This window comes from Mustela nigripes, chromosome 14 (assembly GCF_022355385.1).
Source record: "Mustela nigripes isolate SB6536 chromosome 14, MUSNIG.SB6536, whole genome shotgun sequence".
NCBI classification, from domain to species: Eukaryota; Metazoa; Chordata; class Mammalia; order Carnivora; family Mustelidae; genus Mustela; species Mustela nigripes.
The window spans coordinates 80,662,227-80,683,623 of record NC_081570.1 but is presented as its reverse complement, the minus strand read 5'-3'; the positions used below and the strand labels follow the sequence as shown (position 1 = coordinate 80,683,623).

The 21,397-nt window shown below is 44.6% G+C and overlaps 1 protein-coding gene across 4 annotated transcripts in view; it reads right to left on the bottom strand.

The window, feature by feature from the left end:
• Positions 1-21,397, bottom strand: part of SLC44A3 (solute carrier family 44 member 3) — a 116,611-nt gene that overhangs the window by 76,626 nt on the left and 18,588 nt on the right. For all 4 annotated transcript variants that reach the window (XR_009399542.1, XR_009399543.1, XM_059375458.1 and 1 more), the window contains exons 6-9: positions 10,067-10,227; positions 7,923-8,012; positions 6,549-6,673; positions 1,982-2,168 (exon numbers count right to left, since the gene is read on the bottom strand). Coding sequence is in view for 2 of the 4 variants with exons in the window: in XM_059375458.1 (XP_059231441.1) it covers positions 1,982-2,168; positions 6,549-6,673; positions 7,923-8,012; positions 10,067-10,227 (563 nt within the window). In the remaining 2 variants the exon portion in view is untranslated. The remainder of the gene's footprint in view (positions 1-1,981; positions 2,169-6,548; positions 6,674-7,922; positions 8,013-10,066; positions 10,228-21,397) is intronic.

Genomic DNA, 21,397 nt, shown 5'->3' with positions numbered 1-21,397 from the left:
CTGGTCCTGAGTCATAACTTCCATGACTTCACCCTTTCTCTGGGGATTCTTCAGGGCAAGTGTTCCAATACCACCGTCCACCACCCTGTGCGCCATCCCCGCCGCCCGCTGCCACCCATCACTCCCAGCCTACCCTGGCTGTGACCTCCGGCCCTTTCCTGTTGTAACCACAGACCCCAAACACAACACTGTGCCCAGGCCACATCCGCCAGCCAGCTACTGTGGCCACAGCACTGCTCTGACTTGACAGACAACTGAGGAGGCCCCCTCTGTCTCCCAGACACGGGGGATGTGAGACGGTGGAGTACACACAGGCTCCACCCCAGGGTTCTGGAGCCAGAGAGAGCCTCGCACTTCCTCACGGGGTGACCTTCCACAGAGTGCGCACGCAGAGCCTCAATTCTCTTGCTTGGAACTTGAGCGTAACAAACACAGGATGAGGGGCACTGCTCTGCTTAAAGCAGAGAACATAAGAAAACTCCTGGCACGCAGCCTTGAATTGGGCACTGTTCAACAAATGCTTGTGCTCCCACACGTCCCAAGGCCACTGCCCTCCTTACTGACTGCGACCGAGATGGCTTCAAGGGAGAAAATAGAGCTGTTCAGTGTTGTTCTAGCTGAGACTTCCAACTGTCCCACAACATCTGTTCTCGCTTTTTCTTGGCAGTAGAACCTCTACTTTTTTATCTGCTAATGAAACCCCCTCGCCGGTCCTCCCTCTCAGGAAGGTGCTTCTGTGTCATGAGGCCCTCGCTGGTCAGGTGGAGGTGAACGTGCTGTCATGACTTCTAGGAGGGCTGAGCGAGGGAGGGGACACTCATCCTCCTCCCTGCCACCTACCCAATGCCTGGTGTAGGATTTGGTTGGGGCCTGAGTGTCCATTTCAGCTACTGGATGGAAGCAAGTGGGAGAGGAGGTCAGCCACAAGGTGCTGAGATGAAGTCGAACACACGCACCCAGGCCCTCCATCTCTAGAGGACCATGCTGGCATGGGGCTCCTCCTTGGGGACTTCATTTATGTGAGAGAAATGACCTCATACTATATTTAAGCCACTGGTTGGTTGAGTCTTCTCTGACTCCCAGACACACCTCATCCTGACTGATTACAGTCCTGGTTCATCCTGGATAATTATTCTGAGTTCACTGTAGGTCTGCTGAGAACTTCTAGAGGACAGGAGAGAGTGCTCCCACAGTGTCTCTGGAGCCGGAAGTAGGGGCTATGCCTCCCAAGGAGCCTACTGACTGACCATCTTGAAGGGTCAGCTGACTCCAGAGAGAGGGAAGAGAATCTACCACACAGCAGTTGCTCTTACAGATCTGACCGGATGTAAACTTGGATAAAACAATAAGGAATCCTAGGAGCCTTGTTGACTTGCCATCTGCTGTGGTTCTTACCCGTCTGCGATGGTCTCAGAAAGCAACTTACTTTTTGGTACTCCCGTCAGGGTACTGATCGTCTGAGGTGAGAGAAGCTGGCAAACTGCCGTGGATAAAATCTGAATCCTTCTTTCTAGAGACTTTTGTTCATACTGTAGACTTTTTTTTTTTTAAAGATTTTATCCATTTAGAGAGAGAGCACAAGTAGGCAGAGTGGCAGAGCAAGAGAAAGGGAGAAGCAGGCTCCCCATTAAGCAGGGAGCCCGATGTGGGACTCGATCCCAGGACCCTGGGATCATGACCCGAGCCGAAGGCAGCCGCTTAACCAACTGAGCCACCCAGGGGCCCCATATTGTAGGTTTTCTGAAAGCTCTTTCAGTCCTCACTGAATTTATTCTCTCTTGAAACAAACCCAGTTTCTTGAAAGCCAGTGTAGAAGAGGAAAAGGATTTTCCTGCTTTCCTTCATGACAGAGCCCCTGGCACCATCACCGTTGTCATCAGACACCTCTAGTTCCATGGTCCCTATAAAAACAGGCCAATGGCTCCAAAATACCGGGGTCTTCTGAGCCCAACTCCAAGGTGACGGAACCCAGAGCTCTTACCTGCGGTCCCCAGGCTCAGCAGCACAGCCATCCAGAAGACCCAGAAGGAAATGAGGATGGCAAAAGTCCACAGTGGTTGGAACAGCAGGAAAGGAGAGCTGCTGATGGCCTTATTTATGACTTGGAAAAGTTCAACTGTCAGTTTTATTCTCTTTCTGAGGACAAAAATCAAGCCGAGCAGAACTACCTGGTGAGAAAGGGGTTAGAATAAATGACTCAAAATAATGAAGAACTGAGAAGAACTTCAAGTAGACCTGCATATTTCACTGATATCTCAGCAAACAGCTCTTTAGCTACTCACTATTCTTATTATAATTGAACAGAAAAATGCTCAAATCCTAATTCAGCATCTACTATGTGCTAGTCGCTATGAGAGATCCTGCAGTTCTAATAGTGAACAGCCCAGGCCCTAAGGGAACTTGAGATTTGGTCAGAGAGCAAGAGAAAATGCACATAAGGTCCTCTAGGATCAGAGAACCCTCTTCTGTCCCTCATCTCCTCCCCACAATACCCAAGAGACCCAGAGAATGCTCAAGGGCTGCAAAAGGCAAGGAATGCAAGTATAAGGGGAAAGGGCAGTGATTATGTCTCCAAGCAACCCTCTGTGCCTTCTCTCTTGGTTTTAGTTTCCCTCCATGTAAATTTCGTATTAAAGTCATCCCCACATCCCAGTCCAGCCACGGGCCATCTCCCCTTCACAGGCAAGCTTCTGCACAGACTAGTCTCCCCCTGCCATCCACACTTTCACACCCTAACCCAGAGTACAGCATGCAAGTCTCTGTCCATTCCTCTCTTCTTAAAACTTTCTTCTCCCTTCACTTCTGTGACTGCTTTCTTCTGGCTCTTCTACTTCTTCAGTTGTTGTTACTCAGAGGCGGAGAACCTGCATTTCCAACAAGAACCCCCAGCCTTGGGGTGCCTCAGTGGCTCAGTTGGTTAAACATCTGCCTTTGACTCAGGTCATGGTCTCAGGGTCCTGAGATGGAGCCCCGCATCAGGCTCCCAGCTCAGCAGGGAGTCTGCTTCTCCCTTTCCTTTTGACCCCCCCCCCCCCCCCCATCCTCTGGCTCATGCTCTCTCTCTCTCAAATAAATTTAAAAAAACAAAAACAAAAATTTAGAAGAAGAAGAACCTCTGGCCTCACCCCTCTCTGGGTGCTAGGTGAGTAAGCATCAGTTCCTGGCCAGGCCGTGAATATCCTACAATGTCTCAAATTCAACTTGTCCTGAGCCAAATTCATTATCTTCACACAAAAATCTCCTTTCTTCTAGATTCCCGATTTCAGTGGCCATAATTTTCCTGGACTCTCCAAGAATAGATAAGTTTCCTCTATTGTGTGTTTCCATATTACCCCAAACTTACCCCAAGTGTAGCACTCAGCATTTTCTACTGCAAAAGTTTACTTGTCTCAATTTCCCATTAGGTTAAGCTCCCCAAGAGCAGAGCCCTCCCTGGTGCCCAGCACAATCCCAGTTACCTGTGTTCAGTTTCCTAGATCTCTCAGTCTGTGATCCACAGTTGATCACAGTTCAAGTCCTATCCTCAACCATCTGTGCCCTAATAACTGCCTCATTGGCCTCTGTTTTAATCCCCTTGGCTCCAGCCCCTACCCTCTTCCCTCCTCTAACCTACAGCTAAAGTGATCTCTGAAAGGGTAGAGTCAATGATGTCGTTTCCCAGCTCAAAATCCCTCAACAGTTATCCGTGCTTCTGGGTCAAGATCAAAGTCATCATCATCCCAGATCAGGACCTTCCTGGCATGGCCACTCCCCGTATCTGCCTCTTGGGCTTCTGCCAAGAGAACCTCCCACGGGTCTTTCTTGTGTCCATGTGACCCCATGTGTGCCATTCCTTTAGCCCAAGATACCCTTTCTCTGCCAGTTGGCCTGAGGCATTCCTGACCCGAAGGATCTCACAGTCCATGGAGGAAAGTTGAAGGAAGGCGGATAAACTAAAACAGCTCCCAGAACTGGGAGCAGGGCCTCCTGCCCCAGCTGAACATGTCCAGTCACCCCAAGTCGTAAAGGCGAAGTAGGCATTTCCAACTCTGCATTTTTGAAGGCTACTACTATCAACAAGAAAGAGGGACCTTTCCTTGGTTTTACTTAAAATTTTCAGGAAGCAAAATGATACGATCTCTAGGTAAATAATCTTGGCTTCTAGCTCCCACGTGGGAAGCTGACACATGTATATTTAAATGCATGTGTGTTTTACAAGTTATATGCATGCATACAACAATCCTTTCACATGCTTAAGGATACTGCAAGGATGTTCTTTAGAAGTGTAGAGTCAATGCTAACCTGACCTTCTCCCCAGTCTCTGCAGGGATCAGCATTACCTAATGGGGATGGTGCTGGGCAGCAGGCCTGAGGCACCTGGGGGGTCATGTCTTGACTTCACTATTCTGGGCTCGAAGCCTCTGGGAGCTGCCTTTTCAGCCTGTGCTCCTAAGCTGATGCCCTGACATGTGTGTTTAATGCCATTCACCCTCTTTTCTCCATCACCACTAGTGCTTTCTGTGAAACAATATAGATAATGGGTAAGAAAGGTAGAGTGAGGGAGAAGAGGGGCAGCGGCTAACTCCTCTTTCTCTTGGGACACCAGGCCTGGGGACAGGAAGTGGTCCCTGACTAGAGGACATAATATGATGTTCCCTGTCCTCCTTCTCTCACCTTGTGGCGGGGTCCTGTGGGAGCCAAGCCAGGCTGGCAGGGGAAGCAGCAGGTGAAGAGTGCTTTTCTCAGGCGGGGTTATCCCCTTGCCCTATAGCCAGCCCCACTTTCCCAGCCCCAGGTCTCCAGGCAGGAACATTGCGGGTGGCTCTCTATAGGAATGCTGAGCTTCTGTGGCAGATGCTCCCTAGGGAGGAGGGAAGTCCATGGAACCTTGCAGGAATATTCCCATTTGACAGATGAGGAGACCCAGGCCTATGGCCAAGCCATTCTGTGAGGTGACACAGTGGGTAGTGGGCCATGGGTCTGAACACCCACCTGATACCGCAAAGGCTAGAGTCTTTTCCCAGGCATCATGTCATGCTGTTGCTTGCTTGCTAATTCATCTCATCAGGGGGCAGGTAACTTGCTAACTGTTGCCTAGCGCAGGACCCAGTGCATGAGAGCGCCTCGGGAAATGGCAATGGACAATCTAGAGCTCTTGTGAGGACTTGCCCAGCCCGTGAGCAGCCTTGGCAGGAACTCAGTAAGCAGCAGGGACAAAGGTACTATGTGAATGGTCTGGGAGCTGTGCTTTGCTTCTCCCCTCTGTCCCAGCCCCTGAAAAGTCCTCACAGACACAGTGAGAACAGCCTCTCTGCCTTCACAGCCTTCCTTCTCGTTCACCTCACGCTCAGTGAAGAGAGGCCACCCCTGACTCTGGAGTCCGGGTGGCCATTAAATTCAGTGTGTGGAGACAAAGCAAGCCTGTGGAGGGCAAAGGGAGAGGGCAGGTTCTCCCCCTCACCCACTCCCCCTGCCCAACAGCTCCAGCCTTGGCCTGGGGTCCAGGGGGTCATTTCTCCTCCAGCTTCCTTCAAAGGCCCTGCAGCAGCTATGGGCCTAGTCCCCTCCCTGGGGAAGGACAAACTAGGAACTTTCCTTAGTCAGACGCTTGCTCCCTGAGATGCATTCCACGTGGAGGACACAAACCAGAAACCTCACTAGAAAGGAGAAAATGCGGAGACTACCGACCATGGGAGCCGAAGGCTCTCCTTAGCAGAGAACTGGGTCGCTGAGACAGTCTGCGCCTGCCGAAGAATTAAAGGGCTGTGGAAACCTTAGCTGTTGCCCATCCACAAATGGTGAGTAGGCAACCTGCCAGCAAGGGCCGTGAGGATGGCTGTGGTGGCCGAAAATCAGCCCAGCCCCCCTCCAGGGTCTTGCAATTCTAGCACGTTTAATGCCCCCCACCCCGCCCGGAGAGTGACCCGAATGATTTTCTAAGCTCTCTCCTCTCTGACCACCGGTATCTGCTGCCTCAACATTCTGTTTGCTGGTTTTCAACTAGGGCATTCACAGGGGAGGCGGGTTGTCTGAACACCAAAATCACCCAGTGGCCAGCGGGTGTGGAAATAAAGGGCTCTCTGTGTTCAAGGGCAGTGGGAGCCGCCACACCCTGGAGGGGGCAGAGCACCCACAGGCTGGAAGGGGGAGGCTCCTCACAAACAGGAAACAGGAACTGTCCTAAGTCTGTCCCTCCCAACCCCTCCAGGGGCCACCTTACTGCCACTTGGGGGCAAAAATGGTTCTACTGTGCTCAAGGAAAATGAATCAGCACAAGTAACACTTTAGCCTCTGAGAACGGTCAGAAATGACTTGGGAAGAAGGTAAGACCTTTTTTTCCTGTTTTTTTTTTTTTGGAAGGTTTTGATTTAGTCCTATGAGAGTATTGCAAATAAAAAAGACAATGCTCTAAACATGTATGTACTTTCACTATACTATTATATATGCACACTCTGAGGTTAAAAAGAAAACAACACCCAAATTCTACTTGTTCTTGGTTACAATCTAATTATTTGGATCTCAGAGTTCTAGCAGGCTACTTGTTCTCCTGCTGGAAGGGCATTTCTTACCATGATTACTGTAGATACAAGAGCAAACCCCAGCAAACACTTCATATTTTCCCTTTCTGTGTCCAGTTCTATGCTGAGGTCATGGGTATAGTCGTAATACAGCCACCATAAGACACCGCAGACAACTAGAAAGCAAAATACCAGGGCAACTCAGCACACCCATGTGGGTAACCGGCCTCCCCCCCCCCCCCCACCCGCCCCCAGCATGAGGACCACACATGGGGTAGCCTGGCTCGGACACTGGGTACCACAGGCCCTGGGCTTTATGTGTGACAACTGATCCTCTAGAGGAGCTGGCCAGGACCCCCCTCCTCCCCACTGGCCCAGAGTGGCTGCCTGTCTTTGGGAAGCACAGGGCGGGGATTCCAAACACAGGTGCATCCTGCCAGCCCAGCCTGCAGACCGGGTATGGGTGTGAGCAGAGCGGAAAGTGCATGGGCAGAGCAGAGAGGGGGACAGGGTTAAAGTCCAAAGTCTAAACTGCCTGATGAGCTCCCCTGGTGCTGACCCCGTGGGAACCACCGCCATGTCAGCGTGGCACTCCAAGTCTGGGTGGATAGCCTGACCTTGCACATGCCCTCCGTTTAAGCACTACCCGCCACCTACAACACCCCTACAGTGACTAGAGGAAGGTCATATTGGTCTTTACTTGTCCCAGGTGGGAAAGGATCCATCATGGGCTGCGGTGACTGTCCTCCAGCAAGGCGCACTGTGCACCTGTGAGCTGTAGGGCTCTAAGCAACTGAGGGCAGAGCTGATAATTCAGGGGACTGAAACCCTACAGTCATACCAATTATTAAAAGTTCCAGTATCTCATGCCAGTTGGTAAACAACTGCCTCCTTGAACTTCCTGCATTCCCCTACCTCTCAGACCCCCTTTCCTGATAACCCCTAGATGGACCCACATTCTGGCAACAAAAGGGGAACCAGCAGGTACAGGGGAGGGTCTTTGGGACTGTGCCCCAGCTCAGGGCCTGAATCTTTTTAGACTGTGGGAGCTTCTGCATGGGGACCTACACATTAATGGCTGATGGGAAAGTTCAGAAGACATTCTGGAAAAGCAGGCATTCTTTCCAACAAGCCTTGGAGTCATCTGTTAATGGTATGGCTGCCAGGATCTGGACTGGCAGGCCCATCTCTACGGCAGCAGAGAGCAGCAGAGACCACAGACCGGCCTCAACTTGGCTATTATCTGCATGACACAAGCAAGTCCCTTCTCTCTGGTTTTGAGCTTTCTCGTATGTAAGATGGCGGGCTTGGATAAGAGATTTTCTCAAACCGATATAGCTCAGGAATGTCAACTTTTAAGTTTCATGCTTAATGGAAAGGCTTTTCATTTAATACAAAAGAAATCCATCAAGAAGAAATACTTACACAACAGTCCCACGATAATCAGTGCTATGAAAATGTGAACCAGAAGGGTGGTGATGAATCGGAAGGTGACCATCATGGCTAAAGACAAGGCTGAAAAATCAAGCAGAACCTATAAACCCCAACAGCAATCAGGGTGTGAAGGTGATGATGGGAGGGCTATTAGGACTCCCAGAAGATGGCAGGCTGAGGTATTCCTTCAATGTCTAAATATCTTAGACATCTACTAAATGAAAATAACAAGACACACTCAGGGTGTCTGAAGCATACACAAGTTCCATCTGCTACAATAAGCCAGTTTCTGAAGCCCTAGCATTTTTCTTGAATTAAAAAACTTTTTTTTAATTTGCTAATTAGGCCTTATTCCCAAATATCCAAAATGCTTTTTTAAAAAAGAATTTATTTATTTATTTGAGAGAGCAAGAGAGAGGACATGACCAGAGGGTATGAGGGAGGGGGAGAAGGACAAGCAGACTCCCTGCTGAGCACGGAGCCCAATTTCAGATAATGACCTGCACCTAAGTCAGATGCTTAACTGACTGAGCCACCCAGGTGTCCCCCGCCAAATGTTTTTTTTTTTAATTCCAAATAAATAATTAAAATTTTTTTTAATCATACTTAACTCTTTTGACTTTTTATTGGGCTTATGTAAAGTTTCAACTTAAATGTTCCCAGGTATTCTTATTAAATATGAAAAATTAATGCCTTTAGAAATGAAAAATTTAAGGTTCTAATATTTTGGTAAGCTGTCTATGTAAAAAATCTGCATATTATTGTCCAGTACTTGGGATTTTAAGCTTATGAGTTTATGTTAAGCATTTCAGTGAATTTATGTATACTGCTTTTTCTCTAAACAAGAAATCAGGATTACTTATAGATATTTTGGTGTAGTGGTTAAGAACATAGGTTTGGGGATCTGGGTAAAGTCTCAGCTCTGCTACCCACTCTAGTCACCACATGACTTTGGCCAAGTCGCTTAACCTCACTAAACCTCAGTTTCCCCTCCTACAAGTGGTGACAGGATTCTAATGAAGTTTTTTTTTTTTTCCCAAAGATTTTATTTATTTATTTGACAGATAGAGATCACAAGTAGGCAGAGAGAGTGAGGGTAAGCAGGCTCCCTGTTGAGCAGAGAGCCCGATGTGGGGCTTGATTCCAGGACCCTGGGATCATGACCTGAGCGGAAGGCAGAGGCTTTAACTCACTGAGCCACCCAGGTGCCCCTCTGATGAAGTTTTAGTAAGTTAAGAGTAAGCACAAGGCCTGGCACATTTGGGTCATTAAGAAATCGGGAAGTTACATAATGGTGACAAGTTAGGCATCCCCAAGCATTTAGGAATTAGTACTTTGGTAATGAAATTATGGAAAACTCAATTTGTAAACTGGCAAAATCACAGCTGACCAAAGAATTTCTTTCAACCTAAAGGTTGGGGAGCAGCCACTGGAAAAGGGGGTAGATAGCAGGCCATTAGTACTGGCCACAACAGTGGAATGTGTTCATCTGTTCAAAGACAAAATTGACTCTTAAAGGGGTTCATCAAGTTGGAAGACAGTAAACAGGAAGTTAAGGGGTCAGGAGTGGGGGTAGCTGCTTCCAGAAATGTCCGTAAGAGGCATGTCCGGGCTTGAGGCCTTGACCAGACTGCAACCCTAAGCAGGCAGTTGGCTAGATCAGGCCCTCGCTATCTGATGCTATTTAACATGGATCCACGTGCCTCCTTCCCTTGCTCACCAAGCAGCCTTCTGACCTGGCTTGCTTATGGGGAGTGGGCATTCTGGCCAGAAGACATGCATCTCTGGTTCCCCCGACAGTTGTAATTTTCATGGCCAATTCGAAAACTTGCAAAAAATCTGCTTTGTACACCATTTTTACACAGATCCGAGGACCAGGCTCTGGAACATGGCAGCTGTATTACAGCAAACCCACGTTCAGTGAGGCCTCTTGGCAGAAAGCCAGCTAGCGTTCCCCTAATTCTATTTTCCCCCCTCCCACCTGTTCCCTCTCCCACCTAAAACACTGAAAACATTTATGAAGAAAATATGTGAAGTTTTATCTTTAAGTCAAGAGGCTAATTTTCACTGTATAACATCTGTAAGTGATAGAAACTTCAGCACAGTCACTGTAAGAAAATTAATGGGAAAATTACCTAATGCAAAGATACACAGGCCGAGAATTGTGTCTCTTCCTGACATTATTCCACTCAGAATTCGATGGAGGATGTTGACATCATTTATCAAAACAGATGCAAACAAGGAGTAGCACTCAGGTGTTTGAGGGACGCATCGGTTAAACAAGGGGAAAGACTTGCTAGAAAGGAAAGAACAAATGACAGAGATGTTTATTTAATTACTTGACTTAAAAAACCCATGTTTATTTAAAATTCCCAACAGCCAAGAGAACAGAAGATCTGCAGCAATAAAAAGAAGTTTAGCAACCTGTTTGCAAGGTACACTTTAGAAAGCCGGGCGACTGTGCTCTGCTCCAGTAATCAGCTGATGCTCTGGGCGGGGAACGATGATGGGGACCCAGAGAAACCAGAAATCTACACTTGGAGGGTGACATCTGATTCTCCTATGGCCTTCTGAGACACACAAACTACCAATGCCCACATAAGAGCTGCATGTCTTCTTTTTTTTTTTTTTAGTTCCTCTCTGATTTATTCAGGACACATTGCAGCTCTCAAAAAACTTAACATATATTTTGGGGGAAAAAAAACAGTTTTTACCTCAAAGATAAAAAAATGATGACACATATGACTGTCTCTAGAATATTTCATGGAAATGTGTAAATTTGTAAAAATAATGTATTTCTATGACTTTATTAATATCCATATATTTTTGTTTTTCTATGTAAATTTAGTTATTATCAACATCAGAAATTACACTTTTTAAGTATGCATGTCTTTAAGAAACTGTTAGACACAGGGCTGGTTCAATCGGATGCTTTGTCAACGAAATGCCCTGCTTTATTCTGTCCCCTTTAAGGAGGCGAATAAAGGCTTGCTCCAAACAGAATGGGTACTTGGGAGTGAGGACTGTGTGGAGAAAGCTGTGGTTGACAGCTAGCTTGGGCATATTAAAAAGCTGACCTTCCGGGGGCCTCCTCCTGAAATATAAAAATGCTCAGGGATGTCCATTCTAATGACTCTTCAAGAGGCCACAAGCACCTTCATAGGGTCCTTTCTTTCCCTCTTTGGGTCCCAATAGCAGAAATAATCCCAACCCATGAAGTGCCAAATTATTCAACAAACTGCCAAAAACCAAGTGCTTTTTTGAAATGTGTGAAGGTGAAACATCAGAGAACCCAAATGCAAATGGTATTAGATGGTCATGAAGAAAAAAATGGCTCCTGAACTTTGAATGGTCACAACGTAGAATCCATGGAAGAATCTTTCTCAGGAAGTCACCACATTACAGAAATATCCCCTGAGTCACTGAACAGTGATCCCAGAGGAGGGTAATACAAATAAGCAGCTTTTCCCTAATTAAAAAATTTGAAGGTGTAATACATTCACATGGCTCAAATTCCAAAAGGTACAACAGAATAAATGGAGAGAAATGGCCGTTTTTTTCTCTTAGAGGAAAAACAGATTTCTTTGTAGGCATGTCATTTGGTTTCTAGCATATCATTCTATTTTTTCTCCATTTTATTTAAGATTTACTTATTTTAGAGAGAGAGCACCCACGTCTGAGCAGGGGCAGGGAAGGGTGGGGAAGGGGGAAAGAGAGATAAAGAGAGAGGGAGAGAATCCTCTCAGCAGAGAGCCCAGCACAGGGCTTGATACCAGGGCTTCATGACCTGAGCTGAAATCAACAGCTGGTTGCTTAACTGACTGGGCCACCCAGGATCTCCCTTTTTTTTTTTTTTTTTAAAGTAAACTCTACCCCCAACATGGGGCTCAAACTCACAGCCCTGAGATCAAGAGTTGCATGCTCTATTGACTAAGCCAGCCAGGTGCCCCTCTACGTAACATTCTAGAGACTTTTAAAAACATATGTGAATGTAATAGGAAATTTAAATGGAAGTTCACAGCTGAAGCTCAAAGACAGTAGAAATTACACTCCAAAATGAGATGTTAGACCTCACCATGCAGGCTCCCCCCCATAAAAAAAGGTTGGAAAACTTGCTCTTCTTAATTTTTTTTAAAAAAGATTTTATTTATTTACTTGAAAGAGAGAGACAGCAGGGTGAGAGGGAGAAGCAGACTCCCTGCTGAGCAGGGAGCCCGATGCAGTACTCGATCTCAGGAGTCCAGGATCATTACCTGAGCTGAAGGCAGTCGCTTTACCAACTGAGCCACCCAGGTGCCCAGGAAACTGATTATTCTTAAACCCCTCACCCACCCTGAGACTGTAAAAGGATTGGGAGTTGGAGATTAGAAGAACATTTTAGAAAATAAACTTCTAATTTTGGAGAAATTTTCGAGTTACAGAAAACTTGCAAAGATGCTATGGAGAGTTCCTGTGTACACCTCACTCACCTTCCCCTACGTCGTATATAACTACAGTACATTTGTGAAAATTAAGAAATGAGCCTTGGTACTATACTATTAACTAAAATATAGTCTTAACTTGGATTTTACCACTTTTCACTAATGTCCTTTTTTTTTTTTCCTCTTCCAGAATCCAGGATGTCATGGTGCATTTAGCTCTTACGTCTCCTTTGGTCCATGACAATTTCTTAGGTTTTCTTTGTTTCCCATGATCTTGACACTTTTGAAGATTCATGATCAGGTATTCAGTAAATCGTTCCTCATATTTTCTCATAATTAGACTGCAGTTATGGATTTGGGGAGGAACACCACAGAGGTGAAGTGCTCTTTCCATACAACCATATTAGGGAACATGATAGCAACATGACATCACAGTGAAGTTAACCTTGATCCCTTGGCTCAGGTGGCTGGTATCTGTCAGGTTTCTCCACTGTCCTGTCACTATGTTTCTAGATTCTTTGGGAGTGAGTCACTAGGCCCAGCCCACTCTCAAAGGGAGGGAAATTAAGTGGGAAGTATCCACATACATTATTTGGGACTCCTCTATAAAGATTTATCCCCATACCCTCCCCCACTCCCATCTGTTTATTCAATTGTGGATATTTACTTTATTCTTTAGGTTTTAATCTATTATGATCGTTATTCTTTTGCTCAAATCATTCCAGCTCTGGCCACTAGAAGGTCTTTCAGACTGGCCCTGGGTAATTTTGACATGCCCCACCTGTTTTTATTTCCTTAAGTACATCCTCATTTTCAGGTTCTGCAAGATTATGCCACCCTTATGGTTGTATTTTCCTTATCCAAGCCCTAAAATCAGTCATTTCTCCAAGGAGCCCTTGGAAAATGGTATTTAGATACTAATATCTGGGTACTAGGTATGCTCGTTTTACTGGGGTGTCATTGATCCTAGGTCCTCTTATAATCAACCCAAGTATGTACTTTCAGAATGCTAACCAGTAACCCCATAAGAAATGAACTTACCAAATAGAGCATGGCGCTTACGTAGTTATTTTTGTCTTTAGTTCACAGTATTTAGTCACAAAGCTGTTTTCCAAAGTTACTTAGGTCAGCTCCTTTTCTCTCTTTCCTCTTCAGCCGAGCTTATGTTGTACATTTATATTGTTAAATTCATCTGTCATAGTCTACATTCTTGATACCTTGGTTTTATTTTTTATTTGGATACATAGTAAAGCTGACTCTGTACAGGTGTTGATAGTACATGAATCATGTAAAAGAGCAATTCTAAAGAGTTTTTCATTTGTTTGCTTTGTTTTTGTTTTTTGAGAGAGAATGTTCATGTGAATCCATTCCTGTCCCCAAAGGAAAGAGGGTTAGAGATACCATTCCTAAGTCAGATGAGAAGGATTTCCTAGAAAACTCAGAGGGATCAGATGACCCCACAGATTAAGGTCTGAGCCCTGAGAAGTGGAGAGTAGTGTGCTTGGTGTCCAAGACAGGTACATGGAAAACTGTGGAGCCGTTAGCAGAAAGAAGTTGAAGTGGCTGCTTACTGTCCCAGGACCAGGAAGACTTAGCAAATGACCAGCCAGGGCAGAGATGCATTTGATTATGTGGGAACACTGCAGCTGAGACAGCCAGAGTGATGGGAAGTCTCCAAAAAACCCAGAACGTATTCTATTATCGGTCCAATAAAAATGCTCCTGTTCCTTCTCAGGCCTCTTCACTTTTGCTGTACCAACCCCGAGTCAGAGGCCTGTTTTAGCAGGTTGTGAGAGGAAGAGGTGAGGAGGAGGAGAGAGAGGACTGCAGCCCCCTTCCCTGACCAAAGCCTTCCCATCTGCTCCTGGCCCAAGCTCCAGGAGGGAGAAGTTTCAACTGTCAGTCAAGTCTGAAGTCTATCATATTGCGCGGAACATTTTAATTACTGAATGGAAAGTATCTCTTACCATTTAAAGTGACTAAGTAATTATTACTTAAAAGTAACCAGAGCAGTCCTGGGAACTGGGTTTTTAGTCAGGGACAAAGAAAAAACTAGCCCCACTGAATAAGCTTAAAGAGACAGAAAGAAAGTAAAAACAGAGAAACAGAAATTAGGAAAACAATGTCATTTATAACTTCACTGAAGAGAATAAAATACCTAGACATTAACTTAACCAAGGAGGTGAAAGACCTAATCTTTGAAAACTATAAAACATGGATGAAAGAAATTGAAACAACACAAATGAGAAGATATTCCATGCTCACAGACTGGAAAAATTAATATTGTCAAAATGTCCATACTACCCAAAGCAATCTATAGATTCAGTGCAATCCCTATAAAAATACCAATAGCATTTTTCATAGAACGAGAACAAATAATCTTCAAATGTGTACAGAATCACAAAAGACCCTGAATAGCCAAAGCGATCTTGAGAAAGAAGAACAAAGCTGGAGGTATCACAATCCTAGACTTCAAGACAGACTACAAATGTGTAGTAATCCAAACAATATGATACTGGCACAAAAACAGACACATAGATCAAGAGAACAGAGCAGAAATAAATAAATAAATCCAACGTTTATGGTTAGTTAATCTACGACAAAAGAGGGAAGAATATAAAACAGAGAAAAAGACAATCTCTCAATAAATGGTGCTTGGAAAACTGAAGTCCTATGTAAAAGAATGAAACTGGATCACTTTCTAACACCGCACACAAAAATAAACTCAAAATGGATTAAAGACCTAAAGGTGATAAACGAAACCATAAAACTGCTGAAAGAAAACATAGGCAAAAATTTCTCTGACATTGGTCTTAGCGACATCTTTCTAGCTGTATCTCCTCAGGTAAGGGAAGCAAAAGCATACCTCAACTATTGAGACTATACCAAAATGAAAAGCTTCTGCACAGTGAAGGAAACCATCAACAACAACAACAAAAGGCAATTTACTGAATGGGAGAAGGTATTTGCAAAATAATATATGATAGAAGGGTAGTATCTAAAATAGATAAAGAACTTATTCAACACCAAAAAACCCCAAACAATCCAATTAAAACACAGGGAGAAGACCTGCACAGGGAGTTTTCCAAAGAAGGCATACAGATGACACAAGATACACTAAAATCACTAATCATGAAGGGAATGCAAACCAAAATCACCGTGAAATGTTACCTTACCCATCAGAATGGCTAGAATCAAAAGACAAGAAATAAAACATTGGTGAGGACATGGAGAGAAAGGAACCCTTGTGCACTGTTGCTGGGAATGTAAACAGGTGCAGCCACTATTGGAAACAGTATAAAGGTTCCTCACAAAATTAAAAATAAAATTCCCATATTAGGGGCGCCTGGGAGGCTCAGTGGGTTAAGCCTCTGCCTTCAGCTCAGGTCATGATCTCAGGGTCCTGGGATCGAGCCTCGCATTGGGCTCTCTGCTCAGCGGGGAGCCTGCTTCTCCCTCTCTCTCTTTCTGCCTGCCTCTCTGCCTACTTGTGATCTCTCTCTCTCTCTCTGTCAAATAAATAAATAAAATCTTAAAAAAAAAATTCCCATATTACCCAGTAATTCCACTACTGGGTGTTTACCAACCCCCCCCTCCCCTGGCCAGAAACAAAAGTGCTAATGTACATATATGACCCTAGGGTTTTGCAGCATTACAAAAGCCAAGATATGGAGGCAACCTGTGTCCATCAATGAATGGATGAAGAAGAGGTGGTGTATTTAAACAATGGAGTATTACTCAGCAATAAAAGGAATGACATCTTGCTATCTGTGAGAACATGGATGGACCTGAAGGTTATTATGCTAAATGAAATAAGTTAGTGAGAGAAAGACAAATACCATATGATTTCACTTATCTGTGGAATCTAAAAACAAAAACAAAAAAATGAACAAAGAAACAACCCAAAAAACAGATTCATAAATACAGAAAACAAACTGAGGGTTGTCAGAAGGTAGGTGGGTAGAGGGATAGTGAAATAGATAAAAGGGGATTAAGAGGTATAAAAAAAACCCAGTTATAAAATAAATAAATCACGGAGATGAAAAGTACAGCATAGGGAATATAGTCAATAATATTGGAATAACTTTGGTGATAGATGGTAAGTACACTTATCATGCTGAGCACTGAGTAATGTATAGATCTGTTGAATCAATATGCTGTTTACCTGAAACTAACATAATTATATGTTATACTTCAATAAAAAAAAAGAAAAACTAAAAAGAAAACCCCCACAAAAATAAAGTTGTTTTCTGACTATACCCTACAGGCTATGTTTAACAGTTACACAAACAGGTATACACACACACACACACACACACACACGCGCACACGCACACGCACACTTATACGTATATAAACACCCAAATTATACTTAGGGTATATCCTCCTTTTCATGCAAAAGGTACTATACAGCATACTGCTCTACAGTCTGCTTTCTTTTTAAAACTGAAACATCTTGCCACTCTGTCTAGATCAGAATATAAGGGATTCCTTTTATTTTTACTGAAGTAAAATTTATATAGCATGAAATGTACAAATCTTAAACATACAATTAGGAACCTTTAACAAATACAGATGTTCAAGCAACCACCACCCCTTTCAAGGTATAGACCATTTCGATCATCCCAGAAAGTACCCTCAAACCTCCTTCTGATCAATCTCCAACCCATATAGGCACTCATTAATCTGATTTCTAGAACTATACACTTCTTTAAAAAAAAAAAAAAAAAAGACACTTTGTCAGAGAGTGAGAGAGCACATGCAGGAGGAGCAGCAGGCAAAGGGAGAGGGAGAAGCAGACTCCCCACTGAGCAGGGAGTCTGATGCAGGGCTCGATTCCAGGACCCTGGGATCATGACCTGAGCTGAAGGCAGACATTTAACTGACTAAGCCACCCAGGTGTCCTTTTGAATTACTTTTTGTATGTGGTCTGAGGTAAGAGTCCTGGTACAAAATCACCAAGAGTCACTTTTTCTCTATGTCTTTACACTTATTTCAGCACCATGTGTTGAAAAGACTAACCCCACGAAATTACTTTGGTACTTTCATTAAAAATCACTTGACCATGGCGGTGCTTGGGTGGCTCAGTCGGTTAAGTGTCCAACTCTATTTTTTTTCTTAAGATTTTATCTATTATTTGAGAGAGAGAATGAGAGAGAGCATGAGAGAGGGGGAGGGAGAAGCAGACTCCCTGCAGAGCAGGGAGCCTGATACGGGACTTGATCCTGGGACCAGGATCATGACCTGAGCCAAAGGCAGCTGCTTAACCAACTGAGCCACGAGGCACCCCAAAGGTCCAACTCTTGATCTCAGTTCAGATCCTGAGTTTAGGATCAAGAAACTGAGCCCTGCACTGTGCTAAGCATGGAGCCTGCTTGAGATTCTCTCTCTCACTCTTTGTCCCTCCCCACCCTGCTCTCGCATGCACTCTCTCTCAAAAAAACCCAACCAATCAACCAACCAACAAAACAAAAAACAACTGACCATGTGTATGTAGTTTTATTTCTGGGCCCTCTATTCTGAGCCAATTATCTATTTGTTCATCTTCATTCCAATATTGTTGTTAAGAAGAAAGCCACAGGCCCCAAATAGTGTCACTTAGGCTGAGTCCCCAATCTGGGGCTTAATACCTAATATAATTTCAACCTTCCCAAGAAATGTAATCTTAACCGGCCAGAGGAATTTTATGATGGGTGCTAATGAGCCTGCTGCATGGGCCCTCTCCATCCTTCAAACGAAGATGTGGGAATCTGCAAGATGGTGGCTCTTCTCCTAAGGAAAAGCAACCTTGCCTGAATAGTCCTTTCCTTTGGCTAGTAACCTTCTTGCCCTGTCTTCTTTCCTATAAACATCTTCCACTTGTAAAGCTCCCCAGAGCTCCCCTCTACTTGCTGGGTGGGGTGGCATCTGATTCATGAATCCTTAAATAAAGCCAATGAGAACTTCCCATTGACTCAGTGGAATTGTTTTTTAACGGATTTGGTGGCAGTGTACGGATCTGAAGCTAACAGCTGTGGCGTCCTACAAGGCCTTCTGAATTCATGGTTTTTCTCCCCATTTCTGAGGGCCACTGTTGAGAGCCTCTCAGTTTCAGCTGTGCTCCTCGTTTTCAAACTACTGATCTGACTTTCCAGTTCAGGGGGGACAGGTCCATCTGGATGGGCAGGAAGCTCCAACAGAGCACGAGTCCTTAGCCCTTGGTTCAGTCTACAGTTCCGTGTTGGAATCCCTTCTCAGTTCCTGTCCATGGTCACCCTAAATGGAGTCTGCTGGTTTAGTCCACACAGGGGACTGCTGGTGGTATGCATGGCCTTCTCTTGGCCGGTCTGCAGTACCATGTTTTGGTTACTGGTTTGTTGGGGTACATGTTTGTCTGTCTTGTTTTACGTAAATAAAGGCCATTGCTAGTGGGGATCTTGGAGGGCAAACACTGCAAAAATTGGTGGGCTTGGGTGGAACATCTAAGAGCTATTAGAGCATTTGCCATCCAACTGAGATTCTTGCATTAGGATGCTTGGTCATGGATCAGATTAGATTGACAATAGATCACCAGCCAAGCTCAAGAATACTTCTGTATGACGAGGCACACAGTTAGACACAATCCCTAAGCCAGCAGTAAGTCCTTCTGAGGTATGAGTTTAGCTCTGAGAAACCCAAAGGCCTAACTAAAAGGAATGGGACCCTTTGCTTCCAGAGAGCTGAGAAAGCCATCTTCTGGGGCTGAATGCCTGCTCATTTTATGTCTAAGAACTATAGTCCTGGAAGTTGCAGGTGTCCAGCAAGATAAAAAGTTTTACCAAAAAATCATGTAGAATTGCAATGGCTATTATGGGGAACATTCCAGTCAGACAAAATCATTCATTTAAGAAGTGCACTTGAAAGCAAGAGTTCCCAAATTAAACAGAAAGGGGTACCTGTTTTAACAGACATGCAGAAGCCTCCAGAAGGTCTCAAAATTCCAAAATAGTTTCATTGGATGATTCATTACAAAAATCTAATGAAAAAAGAGAAAAGGAACCTAAAGCAAGACACTAAGACTGCCGTAACTCTAACTGCTACCCTCTCTCCTTCATTCAAGGACTCACCTTAGTGAGCCTCAGGCTGGACTGCCTTTCTGCTCTGAAGAGACTATTATTAACAGTGACCTTTGAAGTCAGACCATTCCAGGGTACTGGCGATCCTCTCTTGAGGTATCTCTCAGTCCTAAGAAATGCTTAAGCACTTCTTAAGCCCTGGGGGGATCCTCCAGAGTTTTTATAAAGGGGGGGGTAAAAATCCATACTGTCCCCTCCTTTCCACATATAGATCCATGGGTTATTGATTCTTTCTGTTTTGGGACTAACTATTTCCTTCTTGATTGTCTCCTTTTGTGTCTACGAAGGAGGCCTGGCTTTCTTTCCACCTCGGACGTGCAGTTTGTCAGTCCCTTCTTCCGCTGTCTTTGACAGTGACTCTAGATCTTGCGACGATGCAATGTTTAACATAACTCTCTTCGAGGATGCCTCTTAGGTCTACAAGGTTGTTTAATACTGCCCCAAATATTCACTGTTTGTCCTGGCTGAAACCGGACCAGACATCTGAGAGGACTTAATAACTCTAGAATCAGAAATTGGGCAAAACTGGAAGCTGATACTCAGAGCCTCAGAGGGATTTTTTTTTTTCTTTTTAGGTCTTCTCCCTCCAAGCTAAATATACCCAAAGGGAAAGCTATTCCCACAGGTGGATGGCTGTGTCAGTCTTTGATACCAGTTAGGCGGCAACTCCATTTTCTGAGGGGCTGAAAACAGCTGTCTTGGTTTCCTAAAGCCAGTCTTTACAGGACTAGCAGTGTGATTCCAGGAACAATTCAAAGATGGCCAGTCCTTTATACCAATCCCCTGTTTATCTCAAAAGCCTGGTAAGTGTAAACCTTCTGGCTTTAAGGGGACAGAAGTCATACGAGGGAGCGCCTGTGGTTTTTTCCTGTGCCTTTATAATGTGCATGTTCAGTGTCCTGTCTGGTGTTCTGGGGGGCTTTCCCAGCCCATCTCTTTAAAGTACAGATTGCAGGGAGGTATTCTTATCAAAGAAAAAAAGGGGTGAAAAGATCATTTGGAACTCGACTTGCCAAGGACAAATAACACGTCTTCAGTGTCTTCTCCACAAATATACGTTTTAAAAAGCTTAAGTCATCTAGACAGTTCAGCTTAACTTATTTCATCTACCAGAAAAACAACCTCAGATCCAGCTTCTAAGACTAGTAAATTTTGTACCTTTTTCATGGCAGGTCATTTTAAAATAGAAGTGTCTTTGAATGTTCACATGGGTCAAATGGAGGAGGACTTCAATTGCCTCATTTTTTTACTTTTTTTTTTTAAACATCAGTCTGTATTTTCTAACAGATTAAGGTCTTTTCAGTCTATCTCCTAACTGAGGCGAAAGACCCTGCGGGCAAGGCATGCCAGATGGGAATGAAACTAGCCCTCAAAGCAATAAGGATGGCCCAGAGCCTGCAAGACCCCATGTGAATGACCCCAAAACAGTGACTGGCTTGACCTTGGCTGAACACCTGCGCCTACACCGACCTCTGTCCCAAATTTTCCTTATATAAAACCAGGAAGTATTTTCGGGACTTTGGAGGCCAACTTTGGGCCACTAATCCACTGCCCTCCCGGAGTCAGCCTCACTGAAAGAAATTCCTTTCTTGTTGCACCATTGATGAGGGAGCAGGAGGCTGGCTGAGGACAAAGCAAAAGCTGGCATTTTGCACCGCCTCTCCACCCGATCCCCTCAGTAATATGTGTCACATTCCTCAGGCACCCCTGACTACCCTAAAAGATAAACAAATAGTTAACTTGCAGAGATCACAATCCTGCAAGACAGGAGTCTTCCTTGGTTTACAAATGTCCTTGAGATTTACAACAAAGAAGTTACCTTATCAATAGCCCAATTTCCAGAGGCACATAACTCAGTTCCTCAAGCCCTAATGTCACTCTCCCCTCCATAAACAAAACTGAAGGAGGCTGAGGTAGAAGGAAAAGTAAATAAAGTTAAATTTCTTCTAAA